The sequence below is a fragment of the Eublepharis macularius genome, chromosome 9, assembly GCF_028583425.1.
Source record: "Eublepharis macularius isolate TG4126 chromosome 9, MPM_Emac_v1.0, whole genome shotgun sequence".
NCBI lineage: Eukaryota > Metazoa > Chordata > Lepidosauria > Squamata > Eublepharidae > Eublepharis > Eublepharis macularius.
Window position 1 is genome coordinate 12,245,080 of NC_072798.1, and position 12,233 is coordinate 12,257,312.

A 12,233-nucleotide genomic window follows, 5' to 3' on the forward strand; every position below is an offset into this window, starting at 1 on the left:
AGCAGCACAGCAGAGACCATGTTAGAGCTCCCACAACCTCCCATCCATGAAGGAAGAAACCTTAAGAGAAAAACTGAGGGATGTCTTGTCCCCTAAACTCAGCCAAGTACAAAGAATCATGTTGACTGATACACTCACATCTAATGATTACCAGCAGTTAAATTCCCACCTATAGACAAGATGCAGCCACATTACGATACAGGCAAAGCACCAGGATGAGGTTAACGTGGTACAGCTTCTACTGCTTCTCCTACACCATCATCAATGACCCTGCATCCATCAGTGAAAGCACTGTGGACATCTGTTGGTAAGAAAACAGAATATTCAACCACGGTTTGTTTGTCTTAGCTGCGGTTAGGCATGTCAGCCAAATGTCAGGACTGTGGTTCAAAGTGAGTTCGCAATCAAGATGTGAAGCACTGGTGTGAAGATGGTTTGCAGAGCACAGTTTCTATTAATCATGCTTAAAATTACATCTGCATTTGGCAAACCATGGTTAAGACAGCATCCCACAACGGCTACACTTGCAAGCTGACAACCTGGTCTCTTGGGCTTCCTATATACAGTCTTCAAGGGCAGACTTGGTCATCATTCAGTACCATTAGAATCCCATTCCCTGCTGTTGGCCCTCTAAAGTAGTTGGCTGGCCACTGGGTGAGACAGGATGCTAGACTAGATGAACCACAGGACAGATCCAGCAGGATTCTTCTTGTGCTCTTATTATGTTAAACCTGAGGCAAGGCAATCAATTACTGTGGGTAGCGCTATCTGTGACATTGGTCTAGGACATTGGTATCAAGACTCTGGGGGTGATATAGCTTCTTCTGTACAAAGCAAGACCTAAACAACATGATGGAACGCCGCAGCCAAGCTTTCGGTATTCGGAGATGATAAAGTTGGTTTCTGTAACGCTTATTCCCTTTATTTCTTTACCGCTATCTTTGAAAAGGCATTCATGGACAATGACAAGGCCAACTCTCGCTACATCTTTGCAGCTGAGTTATTCATCTTTCTTCTGAATGTTTGCCATTAACACTTGTAGCTACAGCCCAAGTTATTAAATTTTCCAAGTGCTCTATAATTACTACACAAAGAAAACCGCCAGACAATCGGTCGGAGTCCTGTGCTTCTGCCACTGCAAAAACAGTGATAACAATATATTAGCCAGCTGACCTTTCTGCAAAGGAGCTATGCCTACCGAATTCCTACGCAATCGTAACAAAAAGGTCACAGAGCATGTTGTGTTAGTAAGGGTGATGTTTCATTTGACGTAAAAAGTGAACCTGCCATGGAGTATTTTTCCCCACTTCTTGCCCATTCCCCAGAATGAAAAGTGCCTCCCCGATTCCACTGTTCCCTGCATCTCCTTTCTATGTTTTACATCAATGGAGAGAACCCTGTCTTGCCACTTCATCTTACTTAGGCATGCAGTAATCAGAAAATAAGCCACGACTGGTGTAATACTAGGTGGCTGTCAAAGTTCACCTCCTTTCCAGAGGGGAGTCACGCTCCCAATTCTCAAGCAAGCGCGTCAAACAGAGGTTCCGCTCTGATATTTGTCACTCCAGCTAGTCACTCCAGTTCTTCTACCTCTGAAACTGGATCCTGCTTCTCGTCAAAAGAGGACCATCCGTCCTCCAGGGATCACATTCATCGCAAGACAGAAGGCAGCCGGTGATGATGAGTACTGAAAGGGAGGAGGCAATATGGACCACATCTGCAAACTGCTTCGTCTGGGACAACAGAGATGATATACAGCTGCCAGATGGAATCAAAGATCATACAAGGAAAACTTCCCCAGAGGTGGCAAGGAAGACACACAGTCTGCTTTATACCAGACAAGATGAGTTGACACCAAACTCACTATGAGTACCAACAGCCCTTTCTGGTAGTCTCTTCATCAGCATGGGAGCTGCTTGGAAGTCCATGTTTCATAAAAAGAGTCCCATAAGAAGAGTTCATGCCACAGCTTCTTCCCACGCCATCATCTTCCCTCCCTGCAGCCATGCCCTCCAACATGTTTTTAAACTTCCAACATTCCCAAGTGGCAAAGCAAGCATCCCATCTGCGCTGCCCCATCCCTAATGGACGCATCAAAGACACTTAAATGACAGGTATATACCTAAGCAAAATGATAGCAGGAAGGGGGCATGGGCCAGCAAAACTGATACCCTACATAAATCCCACCTTGCTAACAAAAGACTCCTTAATGGACAAAAGGCACCTTCTGAACATCTTTGAAAAAAAGAGGCATTTTTTCAGACCCGGATAAGAGTTCAAGCCCAGGGGTCGGAAAGGCACTCAGCACAAAGCGCTGGAAATGTTTGCCATTCCATGCTTTTATTTATCTCTGCAGTTATAGGAACGGGCTCATTACACTCCATTGAAGGGCGCCCATTCATTTCCATGGGGCTTCTGCAAGAGAATGACCAGGTGGAGAGTATTTCTGTTTAAACAAGAAAAGGGGACCGGGGGGGGCAGGAAGAAGAGATCATAGAATTATCGAGACACCCGCTCCATTCAGAGGCCAACGTGACAGTGAAAATCCTCCAGTGCTACTGCAGAGCACTTTTGTTTTTAACAACTAACAACCTAATACGCCACTTCCGTTTCGAACTCCAGGCCTTGAGTATTCTCTAAAGAACATGTACTCACTCATGACTGGTAGCCTCTGTTCTTATAGTCCCAGACGGGCTTTAAGCTAAAGTATCTTGTCCAAGATTTCTCAGAGGTATACATGTCCTAGCCAAAGGGAGAGAAAAAAAAACACAAACAGAACAGAAAGGCAATATTAGTCGCACAATATATCCATGTCATTAAATGCAGTACATTAAACAACAAATCTAATGCTCACGGTAGACCCCCCTCAAGACCAACTAGGGAAAAGAAAAACTAGTTCTTAAGCAGGAATCTCTCCCATGAGGCTAAAACGTATTAATAGTTCTGATATGCAGTACACATCATTTTCCCCCCAGCATTACGGGGAAGGGGGGGGGGGTTACACATCAGCTGTAAATGCAACTCTAAGTACCAAGTCAGCACATCCATAGTTTCTCTACATGCTCCAGGGCCATAGGCCCCAGAGGAAACTGACCTTCCCCTCTTCTGGGAATTTTACGGATCCCTTCCCCGAATGGTTCAGTGTTGCTGTTTTTTTAAAAAAGAAGACTTTAATACTTAAACAGGTAAAAGTGACATGCAGATAGCATTCTAGTCAAACTGCTGAGTAAGAAGGAAGATGAGCCTCAAGCTGGCATCTAACTAATTTATTCGCAAAAAGTAAATCGCTTAATGGATTTTGATTTTAAAAAACTCTTTAGGAACATCAGTTCCTAAATCCTGGTGCAGCTAAGCTACTTCTTCAAGACCCTCCCTCTCCAGGGATTAATCCTTGCTCAAATCTCACCTCTCTCTAGCAAAACTGCATTGCTCCCCCTCCCATTTTCTGCATCCTACCCTACGACGAACAAGTAGACTTGAAATGCATTATGTTTCATTAATTTTGGCCTTATTAAAGGTAGCGAACAGGCAAACAAAGCTAACCACGATCCATTTGTCCTGCGGCTCTTGGTGTATTTGCAGTGGCTTACAGCACTCCGTTCACCCCTAGGCCCCCTCCCATCAACAACATATTCTAGCCTCCCCTAACTGTGCAGCTCAGGTCTGCAGCTCCTTGGCCCTAAAACTCAGCAGCCAATGCAATTTGTGCAATTGCACCTGGCTAGGATTTGGCACTTGACAGATCAAAAAGGATTTGGTCAGTCATCTGGAGACAGGCACTGGCAAATGTGAAACAAGTATTTCCAAAACATTAACTTGATTAGCAAAAAGGTATTTTAATCATTATTAAATTCTAATTTCAAGAATGTTAACCGATCCCATCTTTTTGCAACAGCTGACCTCCCCCAAAGGTAGTTATTATATATACTAGGCTTCGCAGAGATGTTAACAATTCATTGAAGAGTTCTTCTAGGGTAAAAGCCAGAGAGAACGGGAGGGTTAGAAACAGAAAGCAGTTCAACAGCTACTACCAAACCTCTTCGCCTCATCTCCCCCGCAATCTCCCCCATGAAAAGAATTCCCAGTATGACCTTCTCTACACGCATCCAGAGTAGCGAGCCACAATTCGCAAAAAAAATTGTCAGTCATTAAGGTGCCACTGGACTTTGGTTTTAAAGGCAGCAGGCCAATTCTTCCTCTTTGGGGATGCCTCCAGCTATAGCAGGTGACCACTGGGAGAAGCTCGGCTCTGCTGCGTTGAGTTTGCCCCGACTGCCGACACCCCTCACTTCTGGCCTTGCTGAGAAGTGGCATCATCACGAAATTGAAAAAGGGAAGCTGCCGCCTACAAAGTGCCATTCCTAGCTTCACAGACTAGTTGACAATAGCTGACCACAGATGAACAAGAGGCAGTCAAGTGACTACACTGTCGAAGGTCAGGACTAGGTGACTGCATGAGTGGTCTATTTGGGGAGTGAGGCCCACAAACTGCAGTTACATGTAGATCCACCCTATCCCGTTGCCCAGTGGCTCAATGTGGCTGGTTTTCCAGTAATTCGTCAATAAACCAACCTCCTCCTAGCTAGACATGCAGCGTTAAGCTCATCAGTTAACAGTGAAAGGATCCCCGTGACATTTGTGTTTGACTCTCAGGTAGGAAGATAATTGATACCTGTTGCAGTGTTTGTGTTTGGGGCCAGGTAGTGTTACCTGTATTTATGACTTCCTGTTATTCAGATGCAAGAAAATCCTGTATGAGGAACATTACTGTAAAAGTGAAAATGTAATGCCCGTATATCATCCCATGGTGCCCCACTATGGAAGAAGGGGACTTACCCAACTCTCAGAAACAGCCCCTGGTCATGGTAGGATGGGTACAGCATTTATTTTATACATTTCCAGCTTTTGCCCCGATGGGGACCCAAAGTGAACGACACTGCTCTCTTCTCCCTGTGAGGCCATTTAGGCTGAGAGAGATCGACTGGCCCATGGTCACCGGGAGAGCTTTCATGGCAGAGTGGGGATTCGAACCTGGGTCCCCCAGATCCTCATCTGGCAATCTAACCACCATACAACACTGGCTCTCAGACTGAAAAATGAGAAAATGGCCACATTTCAACTCTGTCCTTCTAGAACCACGGAGCTCGAAATCTTGAGCTAACACAGAGAGTCTTGTCCCAGCTGCAGGAAACCGAAACCTCAGAGGGAGGTGGGGGATCACGTATTTTGTGCAGCGGCATGGATGAAGTCAGCATCCACAGCACAGCTTCTAGTGCCACATTTTAAAGCAATGCCCAGCTAATATCGTTTAGGAGTGGGGCTTTATCCTAAGCATCCAGCGTTGCATGGCACAACCTGACAGAGGGAGCATTGCAGAAGGAAGCTAGTGAACAACATCAAGGGCAGCTAGTCCCAAAGCTGAATAGCAGGGTCACTGTTGTCCCGAACAAAGCACTGCTCCTCTGAGGGTAACAACATCAGCTGCAGTGGCTGCTTCAGCGCTTGAACTCGAAGCCAAGCTCTGGCCAAGACAGGAAACTTTCGACCATAATGACACATCAATGAGCCACAGTAAGCCATGTGTTAAATGGCAAACTTCCAAGCCATGCTTGCTCTTTGGCTTGAGCAACCACAAAGCGCCGCTCCTGATTCTTGCCGTATCTGTACCCCTTCTTTTAGCCCCACCTCAAACTCAACACATGCATGCAGCAGGAACAGAATCTGGCATTACTGTGTTGTCAGAGCAGCACAGCATTTGAACCCAAAGCAAGGAGCATCATATAAAGGGCCTTTTTAACTTTGCTTATGCACCACCATCCTGATTTCCAGCATGCAGGACATTATAATCAGCAGCCCACTCCCAAGGACCGCGTGTCCCAGTTATGAATTTCCACCCCTTCACTAATGTACACAAGAAAAGACACTGATTTGGGTTTTTTTTTAAAATATACAGACCCAAATATAATCTGCTGAACTCCACAAGGCTAACTTAGCTCACTAACGCTATGTACTCTCTCTACTTCCCAATGCCATAAAGCTTAAGAAAAAGAGAAAGTAATTATCCAACATCCTTCAAATGTGTCTGAGCATAACATTTGCAGATCCCAACCAAATCCAAGAAAGAAAGCAGGAAGCCTCTCGGATTTTGCACTGAACGGCTGCTGGTTAATCAGTTACAAAACCTAGCAAACAGGCAGGCTGCCACATTTGAATCGGAGGAAATTCAAGCGGAAGAAAGGAAGAATAGCTTATGCTGAGGGTGACCAACAGGTGGTAAACAAAGCAATTTTATCAGCCCCATGGCATTCCACCATATTCTATCCATGAGAGGAGAGATCTGCCCACACAGCTCGAGAAAAGTATTCTCCATTTTTCAATGTTGCATCTACCTGTTGAATTTATACTGGGGTGGCTTCAGAGTCACCGTATCAACCATCACCGTAACAATGGGGGTACACCTGCACCCGTTGCAGGGGTGGTATCAGAAGGGCATTACCACTACAGTCAGGTGGCAGGCACACAATCCTTAGTCTCAGATAACACGACGGTCACAACTCTGATCACAGCGAACGTAGTTTAACGTAATGTGCTTTGCGCGGGGCTGCTTTTGGAAAACTTGCCTGGAAACGTCAACCGGTTCAAAATGCCGCAGCCAGGTTATTGTCAAGGGCCAGATACAGAAACGGTGTTGCTCATGTGCTGAAAGATCGGCACCGGCTGCCTGTTGGTTGCCAAGCAAAAGTCAAAATGGCCCTTAAGGCCCTAAATGGCAGGGGCTGGGATACCTGAAGAACTCCCCTTCCGGTACTAACCATCCCACTAGTGAAGTTCTTCCTAAAATTTGCTCTCTGCGACTCTGCCTGTACAGGTGAGGCAGGTGGTAATTACCAACAGGGCTTTCTCAGCAGCAGTGACATAACTCTGGGAAGCTCACCTGGCACCCACCTCCCAAGGCTTCTTTTAGCTTTCACGACCTCTCACCTGAGGTTTTTTTTTTTTGACAGCTGTTTTTAAGTTCTCTGCGGAACTGTTGCTCTGCTGCATATTGCTTTTATGCTATGTTGTTTTTATGCCCTGGCATATCCTTAACAACAGTTTTTATCCGTTGCTGTTTTTTATGCAAGGCCTCCGTAGAGGCAACCTGGACATTTTCTAAATAAATGTGTGGCGTCCGAAGAGGAAGTTGAAAGTGGCCCTCCGCCAGGGAGGAAGCAATGCAAAGGATTAGATCCCCCCCAAATAAGCTTTGCAGTGAGAAACAAAGCCCAGGAAGAAGAAGGAAAGCTTGGCTCTGTTTGACCAGTCCTTTAAGCCCCAAGAATGCTGGCCTCCTAACCCTGCAAAGTCCTTCCCCGACACCCCACTGACTTGATACCCAACATGTAAAATGCACAACATGCTTGTGGAAGGCTATGCCTAACCTTTAGAAGCTCTCAGTGACAGACAGGATCGACGTCATTATGGAGCCCTTCTATGAAGGGAGTTTCAGGTGGGTGGCCGTGTCCATCTGCAGTAGAAGAGCAAGATTTGGGTCCAGTAGCACCTTAGATTTCCAGGGTATGCGCCTTCGAGAGTCTGAGCTCATGCCCTGGAAATCTACTTGGTCTCTAAGGTGCTACCGCGCCCAAATCTTCCTCTTCCATGAAGGGGGTACTCAGTGCAATAAAATGTATTTCCAACCCCTAGACCACTGACTGGAGAAGAAAGCAGCTACCAAGAACAGAGAAGTTGGCCTTCTGTGACTTACAGTGTTGCAGGCGTAAGGGTGGGAGAACAAGCACTTGGGGTGTGGCGGTGATTAAAAAATGGAAATTCCTGTCAACTGAGGGATTGATGAAAAAGCTTCCCCAGTTCTGGCGGCTTCATTTGATCCGAAGCGAGACGCTTTAATGATTTACTCGTCTACAACCGCGATCTTGTGACCCTGCCGATGACTTCCCTCAAACGCCACTTTCACTTCTGTGTTAAGAGCCATTAAAACGATGGGTTCACAGCAAGGTTAATTGCAGAGAGGTAGCCAGGTTAGCCTGTAGTAGCAAAAAGTCCAGTGGCACCTCCAAAACTAACAACATTTATTTTAATAAGTGCTTCTGTGAGTCAGAGCTCACTGTTTGAGATATGTGAGGAGGAAATCATTTGGGGAATTCTTAGAGAGAAAAATTACAGAAGGCGGGGTGGGTGGGGGGAACAAGGAGTTGAGAAAGAGAGCAGTTTAGCATGAATCCCATCGATCACCGTTGCGATTCACACCAAAATTCTCCCTGCTTCAACTCCTCCTCTCCCTCCAACCTGTAATTTTCCCTATAAAAATGTGGAATATGATTTCCTCTTCATAGCATCTGAAGAAGCGAATTCTGACTTGCAAATGCTCATATTGAAAAACTCTCGGGACGGCACAGTGACGTCTTCGCGCGACCCTGGGAATCCACCCGAGAGGCCCGTTCTTCCACCACCAGCCAGGTAAGTGGAGGCGGAGGGCAGAGGGCGAAAGTGGGGGATCCCCCGCCCCCACCAGGGGAATGAGTTCCCTGTATGAAGGCCCCCACTCCTGCAAATCAGAATTGTTCAGGAGGGCTTTCTTGTACAAGAGCAAAGCTGTGGTGTGCCGGCAGCTCAGGAGGTAGCTTTTACTAGAGATAAAGTTTTTCCGACACTGACTGCCTCATTGCCTTCAACAGATATGCTTGCATGCTACACTGATTGTCCAGTTGCCTCTGCCGTACTAAGAATCTTTGCTGTTAGATCCAAACGTTATATCTTGAAATCTGCTCGCTGGTTGACTGAAAGTGTACTGTATTTGTGAGCCGCCTTGGGTCTCAGTGGGAAAGGCAGACTATCAATGAAAATAACAAAAAGCAGAACCACCTGCAAAGTAAAGCTTGTATGCACAGACCTCTCAAGGTCAGTCTGTTTCTCAAATGGCAATCGCTTGTGTTTTTGAACAATCTCCTTTTGGGGCGTAATCACACAGGTTTACCTTCGTGGTATCATTTACCAAGTCAGTAAGTGAAAACCATTCAAGGGCCAGAAGATGGGTCTGGAAGTGCCTAGTTCAAATCCCACCTCCGCTATGAGCGCCCTGCTGTTCTCCAGCAACAATGTGGATGGGAGAATGGCACACCACACGTGACTGTTGTGGTAGCACAATGGTTAAGTAGTTTGGCTGCTGGTTCGAATCCCACTCCTTCCATGAGCTCAGTAGGTGGCCTTGGGCAAGCCACTCCTCTCAGCCTCAGCTCCCCAACTGTATAGTGGAGATAATAACAACACTGGCTTTGTTCACTGCTCTGAGTGAGGCACTAATCTGTCTAGAAGAGCGGTACATAAGCGCAGTTATTATTATTAGTAGTAGTAGTAGTAGTAGTAGTAGTAGTAGTAGTAGTAGTATTCCAGAGAGGGGACACTGTTTTAGGCAATGTGCTAAAAGTGACATCCACAAAGCAAAGAATTTTTTTTTCTTTTTCACCACTCTCAGCATCCTCCAAAGGATGTTTAGTCTATAAAGAGACCATCTACTGTCCAATCTGCTTGGTTTTTTATCTTTATCATGTTTTTCAGTGTTGATGTTTTAAATCATAAGCCACCTTGACAGCAGTAACAGAGACTGTACGTAAATATAAGATCAATACATTTATGCATTGCTCAGATGGCCAAATGGCACAGGTACCACAAGGGGAACAGGTGGGGGAGTTTGGGACTGGACACTTCTTCCTCCCCGCACTACATCTTGCCAGCTAAATCAACCAGATGCAAGTCCTTAAAGGCATCAGGGAGACTGCCCATAAGGTACTGCATGTGATTTCTGAATCCACTGGATTCAAATGGTGAAGCTGTTCCTGAACACAGCACTTCAGGCGGGCTTCCCCATTTGTGAATGCTTCTCCCACCTCGTACTTTGGTCACATTTATGAGAAGACAAGGTTCTCTGGAAAAGTCAATAATGCGAGGAAAAGTGGAAGGCAGTAGGAAAGGAGGAAGACCCAAAATGAGATGGCTTGACTCAATAAAAGAAGCCACATCCTCCAGTTTGCAAGGTTTGAGCAAGTCTGTTAATGACCGGACGTTTTGGAGGTCTTTCATTCATAGGGTCGCCATAGGTCGGAGGCAACTTGATGGTACATAACACACACACACCCCTAGAAGGCTCCTAGCAAATCATAGCTTTTTCCCTAGAAAGCTGTATTACTAGGTACAGAGAAGGGGTGTTGCGGGCATCCCCACCAACACATAGCCCAACCCAGGAAAGGCTTTTCGAAACACGGCTGCTTGCACTTCAATAGCATCACGCTCACAGAAAAGTTGGGCCACCATTGCTCTAAAGGAAGCTCCCATTCTTATCTCAGGAATAAGTTCCTCTTTTGCATGCCCAATTAAAGTTTTTGAAGAATTTGCATCACCGTTTACAGCAAAGCGCTTCTCTTGAACTGTAATTCTGACACAGACGCGACAAATGTCATCAGAGCTATAGCTAAATTATACGATGCTAAAAACCATGTTTCTTTGCAAGCGTAGGCCACAATATTAGAAATTCCAATCTAATTACAACTCCACCCAGAATGGAAACAAGTGCTATTTTAGCCAGGGTGAAGCCTCTTTGCAAGAACAGCTTCAGGCACAGCAGCCCAGTGCCTCTGACTATCAAGAAGATAAAGCATACATTTCCTAGTAAAGTACGTACAGTCAGCTCACAGTTATAGATGGTGTCACCGAATCCTGATCTAACATCACAAAAAAGACGATTTGCACGAAAATAAACCCAATTCTGTCATCCGCATAAATGATACTAAGCAGACTCATTTTGCATTGTTTACTAGTTTGCATAATTTATTCTGCTTGCCACTGAAGTTCTGCCTTTAAGCTTCTGAAAATCTTATTCAGCAATCTCTCTGACTTCACCAGGGTACAGCCCACACCCTTTCAAGTATATTCTTTGAAGCTACAAGGGCGAATAACTTGCTTTTATTTTAAAACAATGTCAATTGAGATGCTTTCAGATCAATCCTATGCATGCTTACTGAGAAGCAAGCTCCTCTAATACTAGCAAGACTGAGTCCTGGGTGCATAGCAACGTGTGCTTAGAAGCTGCATTCTGCAGCCAACATCACATTCCGCAGATTTTCTGCATTTCTGTGACATTTAGATAGATCTGAGTATGATAACCCATACTTGACCAAACATAATACAAGCGGAAATGAGAATCCGCACAAAACGAGACAGTAGGCAATAGATCCAGAGGAGTTAGCCGTGTTAGTCTGTAGTAGCAAAATCAAAAAGAGTCCAGTAGCACCTTTAAGACTAACCAATTTTATTGTAGCATAAGCTTTCGAGAATCACAGTTCTCTTCGTCAGATGCATGGAGGGCAAAAAGAAACCGGTCAGATATAGAGGAAGAGAGGGGAGGCAATAGGACTGACTTTTTCTGAAAAGGAATTTACGAAGAAACATTCTTCTTGTGACTTTACTGACTTATAAAATATCAGCCTGATTTCTTTTGACAGCCATGCGTCACTGTTATGGCTTTAGACTCAAAAACTCCCCCAAGACAGAAGTATACAAGCCTTAATTCCCCTAATCAACAGACAAACCAAATATCGATCCACAGATAATTCTAAAACATCAAGAACCTTTCCATTGCCCTCAGTGTAAATTTGAGGCAGAGGGTCAAGTCAAAACAGCAGCTTCACAGCAAGAGCGCGACACACAAAAGACGACAAGAGTGAGCAAATTAGCAGTTCAAGTTTTCCACCAAGTGAGTCTAAGGAATGCCTAAGTTACAGCAAAGGGAAAGCAACACTTCCTACGACTGAAGAAAAGCTTTTCTGAATCATCCACCAAGTCAAGGTACAGAGTAGAAGCACAGAGCAAATATTTACAAGGACACGCCCTCTTCCACATTCACAGTTTCAATCTATTTACACATCAAAGAATCACACGGCAAACTGCTTTTAGGAACTGCGGATTGGTTGGATCTTGCAACCAACCAAAAAAATGAAGAGCCTCGCAAAGGGTCTGAGCTGTTAATCACATAAAGCATTAACTCAATAAACTGCTGTTAAAAAGGCTGCAATCCTGTGTATGTTTACTCAGCAAGTCAGTGTAGGTGTGTGAGCCCCAAGAGACAGCAGCCTCACTTCAGGGTCAAGTTGCAGAGAATTCAGCAAGCCTTACTTCAGAGAAAGCAGACACAGAACTGGGCTACGTTCGTGCAAAAGACTGCATTTTTTATCCATGCT

At 45.2% G+C, this 12,233-nt stretch overlaps 1 protein-coding gene across 1 annotated transcript in view; it reads right to left on the minus strand.

Moving 5' to 3' along the window:
• USP6NL (USP6 N-terminal like) overlaps window positions 1–12,233 on the minus strand; it is a 171,303-nt gene that overhangs the window by 157,156 nt on the left and 1,914 nt on the right. Inside the window, exon 2 of the mRNA XM_054988917.1 lies at window positions 2,656–2,742. Coding sequence (XP_054844892.1) covers window positions 2,656–2,659 — 4 coding nt within the window. The 5' untranslated portion in view covers window positions 2,660–2,742. The remainder of the gene's footprint in view (window positions 1–2,655; window positions 2,743–12,233) is intronic.